The sequence below is a fragment of the Antrostomus carolinensis genome, unplaced genomic scaffold, assembly GCF_000700745.2.
Source record: "Antrostomus carolinensis isolate BGI_N321 unplaced genomic scaffold, ASM70074v2 scaffold33879, whole genome shotgun sequence".
Classification (NCBI taxonomy): Eukaryota; Metazoa; Chordata; class Aves; order Caprimulgiformes; family Caprimulgidae; genus Antrostomus; species Antrostomus carolinensis.
In genome coordinates, this window is record NW_010339823.1 from 2,294 (window position 1) to 23,683 (window position 21,390).

The window sequence follows — 21,390 nt, forward strand, 5'->3', positions numbered from 1 at the left end:
AATATTTTGTGGAAAGATATATATTATTTCTTTAAAAATTAGCCTCGGGGAGATGAGGGAGAGTTCTTAGCAGAAACTTTTGCATGAAGCAGTGTGATAGAGCAGCCAGGGAATATAATACATGCTAATGAAGTTCTTTCTTCAGTGTGAAAAGTGTATGCTCTGTAAGTGGCAGTGGTTTGGTTTTTTTTACCTTTTGACATTCTAACTTGACCCATAATAAGGCATCCACCAGCATGCCTTTTCAGTCCTTTCCAAAGATCTGCCAAAACTAAAGAGGGTTTTTTTGAGAATAATCTGTGACCCAGCAAGGTTGGCTGTAAGGTTTGTTTGTTTTTCTCTCTCCGGCTGGTTCCTACTATTCTCTTACTCCCACATCCTATCTGACTCTTGTTTTCATATGCATTCTTCAGCCTTCTCCTTCCCTACCTACTGCATCCTGTGTTCTGCTTTCTGACTTCCTTCTCTTTTCTTATAGCTTTTCTTTCCAGTTCCTGTTCGTTCTGATCCCTGAGGAATGAGTGAAACATTAACAGTTGCTGGAAGACCAAGTTAATATGGCTGTTGTTATGAGATTAGAGTTCAGGTGAGGGCTCTGGGAGACATCCTTTGTGTACAACATTGTGCCCCAGAGCTCTTTGCACCACTTCACTGCTGGAGCAGCAGAGAGGAATGTATGTCTGTGCTTCACCCACTATCATCTGTAGTCCAGCATTTAAGATAAAAATACTGATAAAAATTAATCTTTGCTAAGATATGGATGTTCCAGTTATTGCAAGTCAGTTCACAGGTGGTAAATTGCTCTGCTATTATCACTCCACTGGGTGTCTCGGGTACAAAGAAGTTGAAAGTTTCAGACATAGGGTGAGCAAAGCAAGTGGATTTAAATCATCACACGTGTCTTGATAGGGGATATGGGAGTTGCAGGTACTTTGTCAGTGGTTAGAAAAACATGTCATTTCACAGTAAATTCAGCACGCATACCTGTGTCTTCTTTTCCAAGTCGTACTGCTGCTTTTACCATAGGGCTGTTACATGTTATCTGTACCTCTGTCAGTTGAGTATCACCATCCTCATAAATCTGTGCTTACAGTATGTGCAGGCACCTCATGTGCCGATGTCAACATATCCTGAATATAAATCAGGATATACAAGACTTATTGCTTACAGTTTCTCTGTTGAAATGTTACATGGGTAAGGCTAGAAAATTTAGGTCTTTATTATCTTTCTGAGGATACACCTACTTTGTCTATCACAAGCTTTTACAATTGTCTGCAAATACAGCTTTACAGACTATATAAAGAGCATTTTCCAGCTAAGGTTAGTTGTAACCAAAAATTTGATTAGTCTGACCCTTGCAGTCCACAAAATCTACTTTTGTAAATGGAAACGTGCCTGGAAGAACAAACCTTTTAACATAATAGTCACTGCGCTGGCAAATTTATCTCCCTGATAATTTCTTATGCCTGTGATGCCCAGATGGTTATCAGTTGTGTGTGAATGTAATCTTCTGTCCTGCTGGTTTATTTATAGCCAGGATTGATCCATTTATGTATGGCTGCATATAGCAATTAGTTTTCATTTGTTGTCTTATTTTACACATTTTTGTGTATGCAAGACGTAAGGAAGAATCCACCTTGTAAAAAAAGTCTGATAGAAATAGATTGGTGAGTAGATATACCTGTCCTTTTGGGATATGACTGTAGTTTTACCAATATCATTCTAACAGAGGAATAACTAAAGGAATGAAAACCCGATGTATTTGTTATCTATACACGTATAAAATTTCAGTGCTTTTCAGATTTCTAGATTATTTTGTATAGTTTTCAATTAACTTTTGTAATTTAAAATATTTGGTTTGGGAATGTAACTGTAGTAGGTAGTTATCTCTTGAAAGACTACCTAGGTTATTAATGAAAAAAAATTGAGAAAATGAAGGTGATTATTAAAAAATGGAGAAATACACCAAAATATATAGATATATATTAGTTTAATGCATCTCTTCTAACTTGTTTCAGGTTGAAGAAACTTCTTGAGCAGGAGAAGATTTATCAAGCCCGGAAGGAGAAGGAACATACAAAGAGACTCAACAAACTAAGAGAAGAACTAGTCAAGCTCAAATCATTTGCACTCATGCTGGTGGATGAAAGACAAATGCATATTGAACAACTTGATCAACAAAGCCAGAAAATACAGGACTTAAATCAAAAACTAAAAGAAGAAGAAGAAAAGCTTAAAATTATCAGTGCAAAAACAAAAGAAGATGGACAAAAACTGATGAAGTTGGAGGCAGAACTTGAACATAAAACATCATCATTTTCTCAAGAACATGAGGAGATGACTGCTAAACTGGCTAATCAAGAGTCACATAATAAACAGCTAAGGCTTAAGGTAGTGGGGTTGACTCGCAGAATAGAGGAGCTAGAAGAAACTAACAAAAATCTTCAAAAAGCTGAGGAGGAACTTCAGGAACTAAGGGATAAAATAGCAAAAGGGGAATGTGGGAACTCTAGCTTAATGGCAGAAGTGGAAAACCTCCGCAAGCGTGTACTTGAAATGGAGGGGAAGGATGAAGAGATCACAAAAACTGAATCCCAGTGTAAAGAGCTGAAAAATAAACTGCAAGAGGAAGAGCACCATAGCAAAGAGTTGAAACTTGAAGTGGAAAAATTGCAGAAAAGAATGTCAGAACTAGAGAAGTTGGAAGAGGCTTTCAGTAAAAGTAAGTCTGAATGCACCCAGCTACACTTAAACTTGGAGAAAGAAAAAAATTTGACTAAGGATTTGATAAATGAGTTGGAAGTGGTGAAGACTCGTGTGAAAGACCTTGAGGCATCAGAAAGCAAGTTGGAAAAGGCTGAAATAAGCTTAAAAGATGACCTTACAAAGCTGAAGTCATTTACTGTAATGTTGGTTGATGAACGAAAAAATATGATGGAAAAAATAAAACAGGAGGAAAAAAAGGTTGAGGGTCTGAGCAAGAATTTTAAAGTTGAACAAGGGAAAGTTATGGATGTAACAGAGAAACTGATAGAAGAAAGTAAGAAATTTTTGAAACTGAAATCCGAAATGGAGGAAAAAGTATCTAGTTTGACAAAAGAGAGGGATGAGTTAATTGGCAAACTGAGAAGTGAAGAAGAAAAATCCTCTGAACTAAGCTGTAGAGTTGACCTGTTAAAGAAGAGAGTTGATGGTATAGAGGAAGTAGAAAGAGAAATTACAAGAGGTCGAGCCAGGAAGGGACCAGAGCATTGTTGTCATGAGGACAACAAGATTAAAGAACTTACCATTGAAATTGAAAGACTGAAAAAACGTCTCAAACAATTGGAAGTAGTTGAAGGAGATTTGATGAAGACAGAAGATGAATATGATCAGCTAGAGCAGAAATTTAGGACTGAGCAGGATAAAGCTAACTTTCTTTCTCAACAGCTGGAGGAGATGAAGCTCCAGATTGCCAAAACCAAAGCAATAGAAAAAGGTGAAGCAGTGAGCCAGGAGGCAGAGTTGCGGCACAGGTTTCGTCTGGAAGAAGCCAAAAGCAGAGATTTGAAAGCAGAAGTTCAAGCTCTTAAGGAAAAAATCCATGAGCTGATGAACAAAGAAGACCAGCTTTCTCAGCTCCAAGTTGATTATTCAGTTTTGCAGCAAAGGTTTATGGAAGAAGAAAATAAAAACAAGAGCATGGGGCAGGAAGTTCTGAACCTAACAAGAGAGCTGGAGCTTTCTAAGCGTTACAGCCGTGCTCTGAGGCCCAGCATAAATGGACGAAGAATGGTCGATGTCCCCGTGACATCCACCGGTGTGCAAACAGATGCTGTAAGCAGTGAAGCAGCAGAAGAAGAAACTCCAGCAGTGTTTATAAGGAAATCCTTCCAGGAGGAGAATCACATCATGAGCAATCTGCGACAGGTAGGTCTGAAAAAACCCATGGAGCGTTCTTCAGTGCTTGAGAGATATCCTCCAGCAGCGAATGAACTTGCAATGAGGAAATCTTGGATACCATGGATGAGAAAGAGAGAAAATGGGGCTCAGGATAAAGGAGCCCGAACCCATGGAAGTTCAGCGCATCCTGGGGAGGTGGTCCTTTCACCAAAGCAGGGTCAACCTCTTCATATTCGGGTGACACCAGACCATGAGAACAGCACAGCTACTTTGGAGATAACCAGTCCAACCTCAGAGGAATTTTTTTCAAGTACCACTGTCATTCCTACTTTGGGAAATCAGAAACCACGAATAACCATCATTCCTTCTCCAAACATTATGCCACAAAAAGGAAAAGGCAGTGAAAGTCCCTTGGGCCCAGATCGTTCTATGTCTCCAGTCACTATAACAACATTTGCCAGGGAAAAGTCCCCAGAGGGAGGGAGAGCACCCTTCGCCGACAGACCTGCATCGCCAATTCAGATTATGACGGTATCAACATCCGCAGCACCGGCAGAAATCTCTGTCTCTCCACAATCACAAGATATGACCATGGGAAGGGCTGTCTTCAAAGTAACACCAGAAAAACAGACCGTCCCGACTCCAATCCGCAAGTACAATGCCAACGCCAACATTATCACAACAGAAGACAATAAAATCCACATCCACTTGGGTTCCCAGTTTAAACGTTCTCCCAGTGCTGCACCTGATGGTGCAAGTCCTGTGATAACAGTCAGACCGGTGAACATAGCAGCGGAGAAAGAAGTTGTGACTGGTACTGTCCTTCGATCACCCCGGAACAACCTGTCCTCGCGACCTGCAGCAAGCAAGGTGACAAGTACTATCACTATAACGCCTGTTACAACGTCTTCCACTCGAGGAACACAGTCAGTGGTAAGCAGTGTAGTGTCATGATGTAGACTTCATGGTGAGAAGGACAACCATAGTTTGCATTTGAGACATCAGCAGGGAAAATGGGTGGGGTGAGGAGAAACTCATCACAGAAAGGTCGGGGTTGGAAGGGACCTCAGGAGATCATCTAGTTCAACCTTCCTGCCAAAGCAGGTTCCCTACAGCAGGTTGCACAGGAAAGTGTCCAGGCGGGTTTTGACCATCTCCAGAGATGGAGACTCCACAACCTCTCTGGGCAGCCTGTCCCAGTGCTCTATCACCCTCACAGTAAATAAATTTTTCCTTAAGTTTGTATGGAACATCCGGTGTTCCAGTTTTTGCCCATTGCCCTTTGTCCTGTCATCAGCCACCAACAAAAAGAGCCCAGCCCCATCCATTTGGCCCTCAAATTTCAGATACTTATAGACATTAACTTCTTCACTTCCCTACATTTGTTTCAGCTACGAACTTAACTATAAAATCAGAATTTGCCTGATTCATATATTCTTGTACCAGTGCTGAATGCTGTTATGCTTTTGGCATTATCTCCCAAAGGAGTAAGTTTCAAAGGAAGTCCCTTCAAAGTTCCTTTAAAGTCATTTTCATAACGGCAGTCCTACAAAATTGCAAGTGAGAGACAGAGAAGGACAAAGAATGATGCAAATTGGAGAGCAGGAAACTGTTATTTTTTTCTTTTTGGTGAGTGCAATTTCTGACTTCTGAAAATACTCATAATGATTTTTGGCCCAGCTGGCAGCTCTTTAGAGTCTGATCACACAGGCTGGTATTTCTTTGGTATAATCCCATTATAGTTATAACTCAATTAATATCTGCCATAATACTGAACTCCAAAGGAATAAATAGGCAGACATGGTATCATTGCTTACAGCTCCAGGCCTCTTCCAGCCAGTGTAAAGTAAAGCTCTTGCTGTTCCTCTGAAATTCTCAACTTCTCTAAGTGCTGTGTTACAATAGTGCTTCCTCTTAACATATCTTTTGCTGCTTTCTCTCTGTGCTTCTGTGATGGTACCTCAGCTCCTTTTTCATACTTAAATCAGTGTCTCACCTCTGTCTTTAAACATATTGGACAATATGTATTGATCATCCTCCCCCCAGGTTTATTATTGGACATGGTTTTGCCTTGCTTTAGTTGGAAATACCCTGGGAAAGAAGCATTTTAACCAAAGTAGAAAACCAGCAGTACTGTATTAGTCCAAAAGCTTATTTAGCTAGACAGAGCCTGTAGCTGATGCTTAGGGGAAGATTATTTTAAGTGGGTAAACATGCAGTAATGTTTCCCTCTGCGTCTGTTCCCAGTTTTTGGCAATAGGTGGTATTTCATTCTGAACCGGGGCCTGTAGCCACATCTTTGTGTTTAATAGACCGTGGCAGAGTTTTCTTCTATTTATTCTTCTAATTGCTTTTTGAACTCATTTATACTGTTGTTTCCACAACATCAGGGGGCAGTGAATTTGGTTGTGGGCTCTGGGAAAAATGTTCTTTTGTTTGATACCTTTTATGCAATACCTTCATTGGTTACAGCCTCTTTCTTGTATCTTGACAAATACTGAATAGTCATCCCCTGTTCACATGTCCATGCTGCTCAGGAGTCTGCAGACCCCTACAACACGCCTCTCCAGGCATCTCTTTCCAAGCTGAAGTGTCAAAGTGTATTTAAGATCTACTTCCACACTTTTGGAGAGAGGCTGCCATTCCCCTGTAAGCTCCCTGACTTTAAAAAACTTATATTTGTCATGTGGATCTATTTGTGATTGCACATGTGATCTCTCTCTCTCCCCATATATATAATGTACTGTAGATACTTTACAGCGTTTTCTTACACGTTAATTTTTTAAGAAGTCTTGAATTGATTAATTTACAAACTCCTTTGTCTCTCAGAAGCTTGGAGAACCTTTTTTTAAGAGTCCTCATTCTTTTTTACTAGATGTCTGTCTCTACTGTGATGATGCACTGAACTGTGGCAGACAAAACTTTTTTGTTTTGTTTTCTTCTGGCTAAAAAGTGGCTTCTTTCTTCACTTCATCCTCCCTGATTTGGAATGTAAGGAAAATAGTTCAGCCATAAGATTTACTTTATCTTATGCTTCTCTTTGTTTTTTAAGGTCCCTAGTCAGATGAACAGGGAACTTTGAACAACCCCAAATGTGCCTTTCCCTCCCTAATCCTCTGGAGAAAAAAAAGAAAAAAAAAAAAAAAAGAAGTTGTATATTCACCATCTGTTTTGCAAATGAATACACATTTCAAATACCCCTAGTCAGAAAAAACAAATTGTGGTCATTTACTCAGTAACCCTAGGAGAAACTAACATTGGTAGAATTTTTAAGGTTTAAGTTCATAAAATCAAAGATGACAAACTGATACACAGCTGCTTTATTAGCTCACTGGTGTTAATTTTTGTCTTAACTCTTCTCAGAGAAGGTGTTTTGTACAATGTATTAATGCGGTGCCAGCCTACAAAGCCGAAAATAATTCTGAAATTCCTAGCTCTCATCTGTTGCTATAACAAATTTGGAGTTACTGTTTTCATATTTGAAAACATTTAACTCTTCGTCGAATTTGAATTTATAGAGTTATCTTCAGTACTGCAGGTGAAGCTAATTTTAAGGTGCACACATGGTACTTTTAAAGGTTCAGCCTGAGCTGTGGTGTCTCCCTGCATATGTGAGTACAAAACCAGAGACTGTGGTTTCATGATGGACCATCATGATTTTTGAATCTCACGTATTAAGGGGTATTATGGTTGGGCTGATTTACACTGACATACACTCTAGAATAGATACAGATTTATATTGCCGTGATCCAAGTCGTCTCTGAGTCTGCAACGGTTTTGATTTAGATAAAATGAGAACCTGATTCAAAGAAAGACATGGGCACCTGAAGGAGAATTTGGGAAGTTTTTGAGCACCTAACCAAAATGATCAACAAAAAAAAGTCATCAGTCAGTGACTGTCTCCACTGGCACCTGAACTTGCTGGACCCAAAAGTTTTGGAGGCACCTTTGTGTTCTGCCTGCTGCACAGCCCAGTGCTGGCCAGCTGAGTGTTTGGCCTCCTCACAGCAGCGCTGCCACCTAGCATGGTCCAGTCCCACAGGGGTCTCCAGGAGCTTTGGTGTGTCCCGGACCCCAGTGCTGATGCGATGGAGACTATTAGACCATTACTTCTATAGTAAAAACCTGAATTTTGGTCCTCCTTAGCTTGATTAGAGTCAAACCCACTCCCCGGAAAATACTTGAACTACCTTAGCAGACCTAGAAGATAATTTTTTTATTACAGATGGACCACAGCACAACCAAAAATTCAAGACTATGAGACCAGAGGATATGCAGATATGCAGACCAAAATGAGCCTGAAACTGTAGCCTGGTTGTTAGTCTTACCTTAGCACATTAGCCCAAGTCCCTGTTCTCAGGACAATTCGTATAGTTTACATTAAAAACCCCACAGAATAAAAACAAATGTTCTTTGGGGAAAAAAAAAAACAAAAAACAAAAAACCAACAAAACAATCCTGGTGCCTATAGCCTGTTTTTTTGATTTAAACCTTACCTTTGGCTGTGGGATTGCTGATGAATTTGTATTTTCTTTGGCTACCAGGATGGGTGTCAGTACTATAATCGCTTCATCCCTGTGTTTCCCACCTCTTACAAGACTGGCATCCAGCGCTGGCTGTTTACACTGCCAGGGTACACAGTGAATCTGGTGACATGCGAATCTGCAGGGAGCAGAGGGAATCCCAGCTGCAGCAGAGCCAGGGTAGTGGCACAGCACCAAACACGCAGAGCAGCCTGTGACCAAGGCAGCAAGGCACGGCTGAAAGGCTCATGAATGCCAGAACTAACTGGGCACACATTAAAGCAGCTATAAGGCCACTTTTGTTTGGGCAGCATTTAGTTTAAGATGGACATCTAAATTTAATTCTTTGTAGTAGAATAGCATCATAGAATTGTTTTGGTTGGAAAAGACCTTTAAGATCATTGAGTCCAACCGAAGGTGTCCCATATATGCTCTAAGCTTCTGTTAGAGTTACTGGAGGTCCAGGGGTCAGCTCACTTGCCCATATAGAGAGGGATGGTGCTATCTGCGTGCCCTGTGGCAGCTGAGACACATGCATGAGACTCGTAGGTACAACACAGATCTGTACCTTTCAGCAGTGGAAGCTGATGGGATACCTCAGATGGCACAAGATGCTTCAGTGGGAGCAACTAAGTCAGTCCATAGTCATCAGTCTCCTGTCTGCACTGAGCCTTGTGTGCTGGCTCCGTGGAGACTGGAGGGTGATTCAGCTGAGATGCTGCTAGCTTCAGTGTGAGCTGAATGGCCCACTGGGCTCCACCAAATGTATTGACTAGATCTCAAGTCCCACCATTTCAGGATTCAGTTGCCTAAATGTACTTCTTCAGTGTCATTTTAAGTGCTATCAAGTAGCCTACCTGACTTCCAGCTGCTTTATCAGAGCCTGCAGGTCTCTTAGGGTCCTCTGTCTTATCTACCAGCCCTGTGCAGACAGCTTGAGTAGCCCAGGGCATCTCAAATTGCACTGGATGCCTGTGTGAACCACTGAACTGAAACATTTCTGTGCAGGGCAAACTGGTCCCTGGTCTGGTCAAGAACTGAAAAAGTACCTTTGTTATGAAAGTATTCCAAAAGTAAATGTGTGCATGAAAGCACTGTTTTTATATCCTAATTAAATGCACTAAGCAGGGTCTGTTATAAACCACTAGAATATGCTAAATGTTCTGTATTTTCAAATTGCTTTTCTTCCTTCAATGGGACTGTCCAACCTTACTGCAACCTCAGTGTCTGCAGCGAGTGCTTGTTATTGACCTAACCAGCTTAGCGGCTGTGTGTATTTATCTCACCCTCAGTAAGGTATTTAATAACCTCGCTCTGGCCCCCTGTGCTGTTCCAGCACCACGTACTGCCCGCACAGAGCCAGCCAGCACTGCTCCATCCTGTGGGGCTCGTCTCGGGCACTCCCTGCCAGCTGTGTAAGAGTTGGTTTCTGGTTGGAGCCACATTCATGTATCAACCAGAAGACAGCAGCCCACAGACAAACAGGGCTGGAGGGAATTGCTTAGAGGTTGGGTCTTGGAGGAAACGACCAAGAGACAGACAGTCGTGTGGGTTCTCTGCCACAGACACTACAGACACGTACTGGAGAGTGTCCTCTGCTTGCTTACCCCATCAGTCTCGCCAAAGAACTTCTTCTTGCTGAAGAGCCACCTTTGTGCCATTTCACTTAGCAAACACAAAATGCTTTTTTGCAGCTGCGTGTGAAGCAGGCATTAGCTTCCATATGATCAACATGTTAGTATGCGTAAGGAAGGCAACTAGGACATTTGAAGCAAGTTAGAGTTCTTTTCAAAGTGCTTTTGAGTGATTTAGGCTTGAAATGAGTAACTTGAAAGCGCCCAAATCCTTAGTTAATAATTTACATGTGAATACAGCTGAAGAAATGCCTGAGATTCCAGCTACTTCATTTGACTGCCTCATGTTTACACACTGTGGAGTTCTTTCAGGGAGTACAAGATGTTTGTCATTTGGGTTCCCTGGCATGTTGACATATTTTCCAAGGCTGATGGAATGCATTTGCATGTTTTGCCCTACAGAATTGTATGGGCCTAACTTGTTTTGACATCTACATGTGAGTTCCATATTAGCCTTTAGACTGCTATTGTAAATGTTGCTTTTAGTTATTGAAAATGGCTTCCTTCCTGCCAGGCAGACAGCATTCAAGTTTTCCAATTGTGATTTTTTTTTGTGTGTGTGTACACATGGGGTTTTGAGCTGTTCTTAGAAGATTAAGGAATAGTTTTCCTTTGAATACTCAGGATGCAGACAGAAAGCTCTGATGCTACTGGCTGGAAATCCTTTGAGGGAGAAGAATACTCCTCCGTGGAGCATTTTTAAAAGCATTTTTAAATAAATGTGCAAATACATGTTGCAGTTGATGTGATCCCCTAGTCCAGTCTATTTCAGCAGTTTAGTTTTATTTTGCTTGCATGTCATAAGTTGCAGAATTTAGTCATTTGGCAAATGGGTCTAGCTAGGATTCCAGGATTTTATGAAAAGTGTTCTCTTTTGTGAGATCAAAGTCTTCATCCATTATCTGAACAGAAAAAGCCACATATGAAATTCAGCTGAGACAGTCAAGCTGTCACCATTAATATTTGTGTCTGTATTGCACACTGCAGAAGATAAAACACATTTCCCTTTCAGAATTGTCATGGCTCTAAGTATCTTCTTTTGGTCGTGGTCCATAAGAGGTAGCTTCCAGTTTTGGCCTTGCAGAGTATGTGCAACATTATCTGGCCAGTGGAGACAGAAAATACCAGTTGGCCCTTTTGAATCTTTTTGTCCTATCCAAATGCTCCTTGTGTGTTTACACAGTGAGATTTAGTTGCCTAAATGTAAGTACTGATTGCCATTTTCAAAGCTATTGGATAGCTGGCCTGGCTCTAGCTGGTGCTCCAGAAGGGCACAGATCCCTGGTAGGAGCCATGTTGGATCTGCCAGCCCCATGCTTGGGTCTTCAACCACTTAGGCTATTTTATCTTTTTTTTTATTCTGAAGTCCTCAAACTTGAGGATACATGTGCTTGGTGGGTTGTTGTCCAGGCCAGTAGACTGGCAGTGACAGTAAACTGACCATATCCGCACGGCCTTGAGGTGTCCCTGGAAATCTGGGCTGCCCTCCTTCACCCTCTCCAGAGTTCATCAAGTTGTGGCTAGGGCTTGGAGTGGGAGAGCCCTCTCTCACATCCCTCCTCCTTCAGCCACAGTAAAAGGAGATCCAAATCTTTGCTCTGTCTCTGTCTCCCAGCCCCCTGCACTTCCCAGTGCAGAAATAAGTGGCCCCAGCCATGGCCCTGGCATACTTTGGGAAGCAAAGTTCAATTTTATCTATAATGCTGAGAAATATTGCCCCAGCTCTGAAAGTATGGCAGTTACTGTGGGTTCAGCATTAGCTTCACATGGCTGTACTGTTTTGAGGGCCCATGCTAGTCTCTGTGCAAGACAGTAATATTGTACCTATCTGACAGCTGAGCCGCTGTTTCGGTAGCGTCTAAGGCTGTCCTGCACTGTGTCATGCTGTGGAATCAGAGTTTTGCAGGGATTCCCATCCCTATGTCATCTTGATCCAAAACATCGGACCTCAACTCTGGGAAACTCGTTTGACAATACCTTTGGCCCTCCTCTAGCAGTATGTGCTACAGCCAGGTTTCAGGAGTGAACATTAATTTGCTAATAGGCGTGACTTGGGACATCGTTTGTTGAGTGGTAAATGAAGAATCTTGCAATTCAAAGTATAATATGTGCATATAATGAGAAGAAAAAGTCCTCCATTCATGTAATTTCTCTGTCTCTCTCTTTTGCAGACAGGACAGGATGGGTCATCCCCGAGACCTACACCCACCCGCATTCCTGTGTCAAAAGGTATGAAAGCAGGAAAGCCAGTAGTGACAGCCCCAGGAGCAGGAAATGTGGCAAAATTCGAGCCTCGTGCCGAGACTCAGTCTATGAAAATAGAACTGAAGAAATCTTCAGCCAGCAGCTCTGCCTCCCTGGGCGGGGGTCAGGGCTGATGGCAGTGGCTCAGGGGGTATGTTCTGCAGATTTTACTGCTACCATGGAAGTCAGACCCCTGTCTGTGTAGTTGCTCACGTTTGCCTGTACTAATGGAGTCCTGCAGCTGTCACTTACAACAAACTAATAAGTGTGTGCACCGACTACTTAAGTAACAACATCCTTTTGTTTTCTTACTGAAGTTTAAAAAAGAAAAAAAAATCCATCCAAAAGGCAGTTGTATGCCAGGAAGGTTTTCAGCCTAGGAAGTGAGAATGGGGCAACTGCACTCGGTTATTCATCTAGTTCAGGAATTCTTAATGATAGACTTGGTCGCTTTTTAACAGACCAAAGGAAGTTTGGTCACTTTTACTAGATTGTCTTCCACCTTAACAGATCACTTTCCACCTTTGCTACTGCATGGGGCACGTTCCTTCCTGCCTGTGATCACGTTATTGAGATGCCACATGTCCTAGGGAAGCAATGCCAGGAGACAGCACACTTGCAGTCCTGTTTTAGGCAAAGCCAGTACCTGGGGTGCAGGAAGGAGGGGAAGAGAGAAAGGATGGGCACCGTGTGACCAGCCATCTCTCTAGAAGTCTCCCATCCAAATCAGCATTTCTCAGTGGTGAGCTGCTTTCTCAAGGCAGTTACAAAATTCAAGGGGGTAGGTAGGTTGCACAATGTTCGGCAGATGCAGTGCTAAGCAGCTTATTTCTTCTGGAGGGAGTTAACACTTGTAGACAGTCCTTACAGCAGGTCCTTGACTTAAACACACTGGGATCCTGCCAGCTCAGGAGTCGGATGAAGGCAAGTCAGACAAAAGGTGTTTAGTCTTTAGAAAAAGCTTGAGAAACATTGATCTGGCTAAAATCAATACAGTCCATTTGTGCCTGCTAAAGACCACTAAAGGCTATGGAGCAAGTCACTCCATTGACTTCACTAGGTTTTCAGTTTTCCTGGTTGGATGAACTTGTGCTATATTTAAACCTTAATTGCCAAGCGTCCTTATGTCTTAGAGGGGAAATCAGCGCAGAGTGCTGGTGGCAGAAATGGCTGTCAAAAGGCACAGCTCGGGTACAGACAGTGGAAGAGATAGGGTTTGGTATGGAAGTTACTCTCAATGCTCAGTTGTTTGAAATATTTTGTCTTAAATATTTAGACCGCCTCACAATACCATGGCGATTCATCATTTTTCCTTCCCTCTTTGTGATTTCCTCATTTATATGTTTGCATTTTTAAGCATGTTTGAAGGACTTGTTCCAGCATGGAAATGGTGTGGTTGCCAATGATTGTTATGATTGTTTAATAACAGTAAAGTTATTAAAGGGCATTTCCATTAAGTGATCAATTTCCACAGATGAAAGTCACAACCAAAAGAAATGGAGCCGAGCAGATTGATAAATGAGGGTTTTAGAGCTTGTATAATACCTCAACCACCACAGCAAGCTGTAAAGGACCCAGTGGTTTGGAATAGCTTTCAGAAGGTGAAGCAGGAAGACCACCAATAAATAATAAATACAATTCACAGAAAAGAAAATGCACCAGTGGGTAAAATATTAAATGACTTTCTCTCTGGGAGAAGAGATTTGATGGAAGAACTTGCCACAGAAGGTCAACAAAATTATATTCAATCCAAGCAATATTTGGTCTTCAGTCTGCACTTTGCATTGCTCTCCAATTTAAGATCCAGATACGGCCATTTTCCCAGCGTAAAGCTGGCATTTTATTATTCACATGAAGGGCATTTTGTCTGTGGTATAAAAGCAGCTGCTGCATCAGAAAAGAAGTAGGTTTCAATTTTTACATATGTAGGACCTGCAAAGCCTGTTAATTTAAAGTTTCTGGTTCCTATGACATCGGAAAATCAGATTCATATTAGTAGCAATTTCATAATACTCAGTTCCCAGTATTTCAGATAAAACTTGGAAATTGGAATCAGCAAGCAATGTGAGTTACTATGCCAGAAATACACTAGATCCTCTCAACTAATTGTTATCATTTCAAAGTTTCAATTTGTCAATAACTTGTTGATGAGATCTTACTGTTCTTATTGCAACATAGACTTTTTAGCAGATGTTTGAAGAAAACACATTATTAAGAGCATTTTGCTGGCTACTCACTCTAAATACTGGCACTGAAGCAAGTCTTCAGGTCAAAACAGTCATTTAAATAATACTGTGAACATGAGCCCCAAGCTAATGTGGCTTGATACGGTGATGAACTACAGCTGCCTTAAGCCTTCCTTTTCAGGTCCCTGTTTCAAAGAAATTTAGCTCCTTAGTTAACTGTTGCTATACCCAAGGCAATATTCTGTGCATGCCTGTGGTTGAAAAATTTGTTTTGCTTGAGATATAAGAAACTAACTCACCTGAAGAAACAAGCCAGCCTTACAGTACCCAAAATCCAGGACACACCAATTAGCACAATCGAACTTCAGGCACAAGCCAGGGACTACTCTTGTAAAGTCAGTAGGATTTCGTGAGACGGACTTGAGAAATTCCAGACAGGTCAGACCGAGGATCCTGTTATTTTTCCCGGGGGCAGCACAACAGAAAGGAACTTTTGCTCCATAGCAGACGTCTAAAAAGCTGGAATCAGGCAATTGGTTTAACCATTAGCTAAAAATAGGTATTTAGTTGTACTTATCATTTTTAACATCTGTTTTAATTGACATGACATTCTCATTTCTTAAAGGTAGAAGTAGGGTAAGATGAAAAGAAAGCCTATAGTTCGGAAGTCTTAAAAGTTGAAGCATAGCTGTCTTCATTGTATTGGAATTTCCTTTGACTCTGAGGACAGTTATGTTTAGTGACTACAGTAAGATTCTACATTCAGTAGGTCAGCTCCAGAAGGCAGTTTAGACAACCAAGTCTAAAGACAGTGCGCCTAAGCCCCAGAGGCATCCCGAAGATCATCCTGAAGTTCTTCCACTACCCTTGTCTAGTTAGTGTTTCAGTTGTGACTTAACTAGCACTGCAGCCTCTGAACCTAATTGAGATCCATAATCTAGGTATTCTTTTATTTCCTCTACGGGCTTTGAGTCAAGTCACAATTTCATGGTCACTTAAAGTCAGGATGTAACCCTACACTCGAGTCAAAAGCTGTAGTCCTGTTGTGGTCACCTCCAGCCAAGAAAGTACTCACTTCCATGTGGTTGTCCTTTGAGCTGGCACAAGTGTTTGAACTTAGCTGGGGAACTGATCTGAACTCAAAGAAATCTGGCAAAAAGCACAAAGGCTATAGCTTTAACATAGCTTAGTTCCAGTCTCTCGGGTCAGAAAAAGGAAGAAGGAAGGTGTAGGAAACCAGTGGCTGTTTTAAACTGACTGTGGAATCGTGAATGCCTCTTAGTAGATCAAATACCACACAAATGTAAGGGAAGTGCTGCTTATTTTAAGAAGCTTTTGATTTAAACCTTTCTTCAAAGGTAGGAGATGGGTTCCCCTTCTCATCAGCATCTGAGGAAACTCAGATCCACATCAGCTCCAGCCAGGTTCACCAGTGGCACTGACAGATGGTTGTGGGGGAAGAAGGTGGTATTCTCATTCCCTCCTGTAAAGGCTGTGCTGTTCTGCATGGAGGGCTTCAGTATTCACTGAGCAGAAAAAAGAGTGGTTGAGTGGTCAGGATATTGAACTAGGAGGGGGGAGCCCCCCAGATTCTGGTCCATGTTCCAAAGGCTGCCTTTGAGCCTGGACTTTTGTGAAAAGAAGGCTTGTAAGATGAAGTGTCCATGTTCATCCATCCTTCCATCTGTCCTTTGTTGATGAATAACATTGAACACATCAACCAATTTCAACCAAATCTGACAAAGCAATAGGGGTCTCCAGAATAAGAAGTTCTTCCAGTTTAATGAAAAGGGTGACAGAGAAGAAGAGCAAGACCTTAGCAGTGCCCCACTGCGTGGAAGAATGTAGCATGAGCTCACCTTCATACAACATCAAAGAATGAACAGAAGAGAGTGTTGTCAGAAATACCACAAGGACAAGCTTTGTTCAGACCTCATATGTTACTAGGCACGAAAGAATCAAACTCAGATACACCACTCTGACTTTATTTACAGGGCTTCTCATGTATTCTACATTACTGGATTACAATGCAGAAACTAAGCCTTCCTCTGCCCAAGTGATCATCTGGAATGCCTCATCCCTGTGCTTTCTCTCTTACCTTTTTCTCTTGTACTGTTTTGGGTTTTTTTTTAATGAATTGGAACAGTTTCAGTAGCAAAATGCGCTCAACTCAGAGTAATAACGATAGTTACAGTGCTTCATCAGGAACTGAGCTGGCTGGGAACCAATCTGTATATTTTTTGGTAGGATTCAGTGTCAGCTGGAGAGATGCCCTGTTGTGGCTGGCTGTGTGGCCATATAAGCAGTTGTCGTAACTCAAGGCCAGCAGTGAGAACATACAGCTTAGGACAGCAGTAAGGTGGAGAGAGGGAAGGGCAGGGAAAATGCCAACCCATTAATGAGCAGCACACGTAAGCTGTGTAGGTGCACCTTCAGTTCTCCAGATGATCTCTGTGATTTTAAATCTAGTTCCTAATAAGTTTTCCACTGTGTTCCCTAGATTAAATCCTGCCACCTGAATTACTGTTACAGACAAGTATTGCTAATCTAGTCATTAGCAGAGCAATACGTTGGAGTAAGTGTAACTGAAAATGAGGGAGCACGGAACTTCAACCCTAATGCCTGGGGGATTTCTTTCAGACTGGTAAACATGCTAAGTAAATAATAGAATATTTTGCCCATTTTTTTTTCCTTTCATGACACCCATTAGTGCGGTTTTTCAAAAAACAAAGAACACTTTGTGACTCTTCTGAATATGCCCGTAGAATATGTGTGTTACTATATTTAAACCTCAAACCACTTACAGCACATAGCAATTAGGATTATGTGAGTAATCTTAAATTCATGTTGATTCATGCCAGTTGGATGCCAAGTCATATGTTTCTGCCTGAAGTATGCTACACATGTTCTAAAACATGCTCAGTATTTACATGAATATTCAGTAATTTTGATCAGATGTGGAAGACCATATCTTTAAAGAGACTAAGCTACTGTTCTGCTGGGTTTCAGGTCCCTGGCATAAGCTGCAACAGTCAGGACAATTTTCAGACCAATTATATGTTCCCATCACACATAAGTGGCCAATTTCATTGAGTCACTTTGAAACCTGTAGATTGCTGGCAGGAGTTTCTGTGAGCTCATCTTTCGGACTTGTTTTCATTTAGGGGAATGTTTTTCTCCCCTACATCAGTGTGAGTTACCCTCTTACCCTTAATTTTGCCTGAGCTCTCTCAGGCAAACCTATATGCAACATTTGGCATTCTAGATGTTAACTTCACTTTGAATCTTGCTCTCTACACGCTGCTCTTACTTGGCTTTTTGGAAGACACGATCAGGGTTAACTACTCTCAGATGCAGAGCTGTCAGCTCTGAGAGTCAGGTATGAATCGCTCAGGTATGAATGGTTCTTCACTTTAAAAACTCTCCTCAGGATTTTAAAAATAGAAATACTGATGTATGAGTCTCTTCTGTTGCTTGGGTGTGTGTTGTCTGTGGTACAAACATTTTTGTATTATCTGGTGTTATTTGTTTGTATATAATGTAAGAATAAATTAAACTTCATATGTTAAAATGTCGGTTGATGTGCTTCATTTTATGAACTGGTATTTTTCATAGGCCATCTGTTAATGATGCATTTCGCAGAGAAGTTCTGATTTACATCAGTGGGACTGAGAGAAGAATGAGTAGTTTTACATTAACTTAGTTTTATTTTCCTGTCATTAAAACAAATTGTTTTGTTTAAGTGAATTCATAGCTTCTTGAAATATTCACATCTGTAACCCTAGAAAATTTTATGTAATCATATCCTACAGGTATAATCATATTCCTACAGAGAGTGGTCCGACAGAACTCTGACAAAATCTGACCTACTATAATTTTAGCTTAATAACTGCTTAGACATGTCTTTTAGTAACCAGTGTGTGTTTGTATGAGCGTGTGTGTGTGTACAATATATATATTTTTATATATATATAAGCATTTCAAATACAGACTGATAGACAGACTAAGAGCATACATACATGCGTGTGAGAAATGAATGAACAAATGAATACTAGAAGTGGAAATAATTTTTTATTATTTCTTCTACTTTTTTTCTGTATAATTGTTATATAAGGTCTGTAGGAGGAAGACTGATTCAGAAACCTACTGGAGTTTTGCTGTTTATTCAGTGACTGAGCCTTTACAAGGAGCACGATAATTTTCTGCTACCCATTTAGTTTTTAGAACTTTGTATCTAGGCTCTGTATTAATATATAATGTGCATAGTGAATATTGAGGAAAAAAATTGTTTCATATAGTTTGTGTGACTCCCATTGGAGTTAATGGAAGAGTTCACCTGAGGTTATAATCTAATATCAAGTACATGCAGCTTTTTACACCATATTCCGCAAGAGCTTGAAGTTAGAGAACGGCACTGGTGGTAAGGTAAAATCTTACTGAAGTTGTGGTTCTTTCACATTAATTGCTCAAAATTTGGTAGAACTGGTATACATATCACATTGAAAATAATTTGTTATTGATAAATTACATGGAAAATAAATACTTTCTATTTGGGAAATTCTATTATTTCATTTGCCTTAATGCATTTTCTTGAATGTTGCCTCAGCCCTGCTTTTCTGAGTCACTATGTGCGAAAAGCATCACTGGAATCTGCCATCTAGTGGCAAAGTTGTGGCATTAAGAATACATGGAAAACATTTTCTTTCTTCTTATAATGTAACTTAATCTTAATCAAATATCTTGCAAATGTTATTTAGGAAACAGACAAAGGCAGAAGTCAATAAAAATGTAAAAGGGAATAATGATATGATTAGCGTCATGTAAATTTTGAAAAATCTTCAGACTTTTAAGAGAGGAAGGAATCTTAAGAAAAATAATTTCAATTAAGAAAAATAGTATTTCTGAAAATGTATTATTGTATGTTTCCAGTTAGAAATGGTACAGTTATATTATTTGAAATGCATAAGATATATTTTTTTGGAGAAAAATGTAATTGATAGCTAAATTCTTATATTACAAAAGTTGCCTGTAAGAGCAGTGTATATAGACAGGAGAACAAGAGACCAGGTCATTCATATTTCAGCTGAGCCCAGAGATTCATCAGGACAGGGCAAAGTTAAACGCAGCCTTTCAGAGACAATATCAACACTTAGTTTTGCATGCTGTGGCTGAAATTTATCCCCATTAAAGTCAGCAGCAAAATTCAAGCAGACTTGCTGAATAAAACCAGCATAGATTTCGAAGCCAAGTTTAAATAAAAAATGAGAAATAACACCATACCTCTTCTTCATCCCCGTTTCAAAACTGCCAGCAGATTTATGATGGATTTGCTTAGACAGGATACAAGAGACCCACCTCAAAGTCTTCCTCTATTTGATGGGGGTGTGGGACTGGAACCTTGGTGTTCCTGTGGCTTAATCCATTCAACTATATTATTCTTTTTCCCTGTGGACAACCAAGTGATGGTCTTGACACTGAAGTGGAAGCCAAGGGATCCTGAGTCGTAGCCTGGTACTAATTTATTTGCCCTTTGTAGCATTAGCCAGGACAGTTTTTATCAACCAGTGATTTGAGAGTATGCCTGCGAGACATTTCTAGAAGAAAAATGCTTTCGCTACCATTGTAATTGTTCTGCTTTAAAGTAACTTGTAATTCATTTGCAGTTTCATAAAACCAAATGTTTTGCTCTTTTCTTTTAGAGAGTGTCATCATTCACCAGTTACGGATGAACTCTAGATGAGTTCCCACCCCCACACTATGCTCTCTTTGTGCACTACCCTTCATGCCAGTCGGATGGATCACTGTAGAAGCTCTCTACCATCAACACCAGGGATACTTGTGCTACTGATTATTCGTGGAAGTATTTAATGCTTCCGTTAGATTTTGTATATTTTTACTTGGTAGAGCTTTGAGAATGAAGGGCCTTGCTGATATTTTGAGAGTACATAGTCAGAGAGAGAGAAGCAGTCTTTCTGCCAGCTGAATTTCACTTTTATTTGCAAAGCCTAAGGCACGTGCTTGATTTTGTTTGATGTTTGCCATATAATTTATTTTTATAATACACTTTGTAAAGTAGCTGTCTAAAAGTTGCAGTTCTTGTTGTCCATGGCGCATTTATTTGTAGAATACACTGTCAAATTCGCAATTTGATATTTTTGTAATAGAGAGTATGTAAAGAAAGAAAAATTTAACTTCAGCAATGTTTTGTGTTTAAATGGAAAAACATTCAGCACATTTTTTTGCCACCATGAGATTCTGTGAGACTAAATACTCTGAAGACTGCTGTATGGAATTTGTACTATTGCAGAATATTTCTTGCACTGTGTGATGGTTTGGCATAAAATTAAGTATTAAAGTCCAATGCCTTGAAATACAACCAGATTTACTCATTTTAAACAATGTAAGCCCGTTTTTAAAGCTGTGATTTTTTTCTGTATAATGTATGTTTTTACTTCTGCCTGTACCAAAAAAGTTGATTTTCATTACACTGTAACTAATAAATTTTCACAACTATGCAAATGTAATCAAGTGTTTGAATTTTAACTCTGATTTCTTAAGGTTGAGAGTACTCCTAGATGTATTTGTTTATAGGGACAGAATGTATGGCTTTGGAAGTTCCCTGTATCACAGTGATGTACATAGTAAAACTGATTCGGATGTTAAGTTGGAGAGGGATCTATCACCAAGCCCTTAATGACTTCATGGTTTCTAACCTTGTGCTTTCACTGCACTGGCAGAGATGTTGGACTGGCACCATCAGAATATTTAGTCCTGGACTAGTAGGACTGTGTAAATGAGATGCCACGCACTCTGCCATATGCTGAAGGGCACGTTTTACACTGGTGGCTGTAGCTTTTCAAATAGCATCCAGAGAGTTCTGTGGCAGCTATACTTGAAATTATTTTTTAATTAATTATATAT

The 21,390-nt window shown here is 40.4% G+C and overlaps 1 protein-coding gene across 2 annotated transcripts; it reads left to right on the forward strand.

The window, feature by feature from the left end:
* The first annotated feature begins 651 nt into the window (after positions 1-651).
* Positions 652-20,599, forward strand: FILIP1 (filamin A interacting protein 1). Of its 2 annotated transcripts, none has more exons than XM_010175990.1 (3): positions 652-674; positions 2,019-4,815; positions 12,211-12,620. In XM_010175990.1, coding segments are annotated over exons 1-3 (3,006 nt in total). In that variant the 5' UTR covers positions 652-672; the 3' UTR covers positions 12,418-12,620. The 2 variants fall into 2 exon arrangements, with proteins under 2 accessions (XP_010174292.1, XP_010174291.1); XM_010175989.2 differs by lacking the exon at positions 652-674 and adding an exon at positions 20,169-20,599 and having other exon boundaries at positions 2,090-4,815; positions 12,211-12,268.
* Positions 20,600-21,390: the final 791 nt, after the last annotated feature.

Coding starts and splice junctions, on each gene's coding strand:
- FILIP1 (XM_010175990.1), top strand. Junction 4,816..12,210: donor CTCGAGGAACACAGTCAGTG/GTAAGCAGTGTA, acceptor TCTCTTTTGCAG/ACAGGACAGGATGGGTCATC.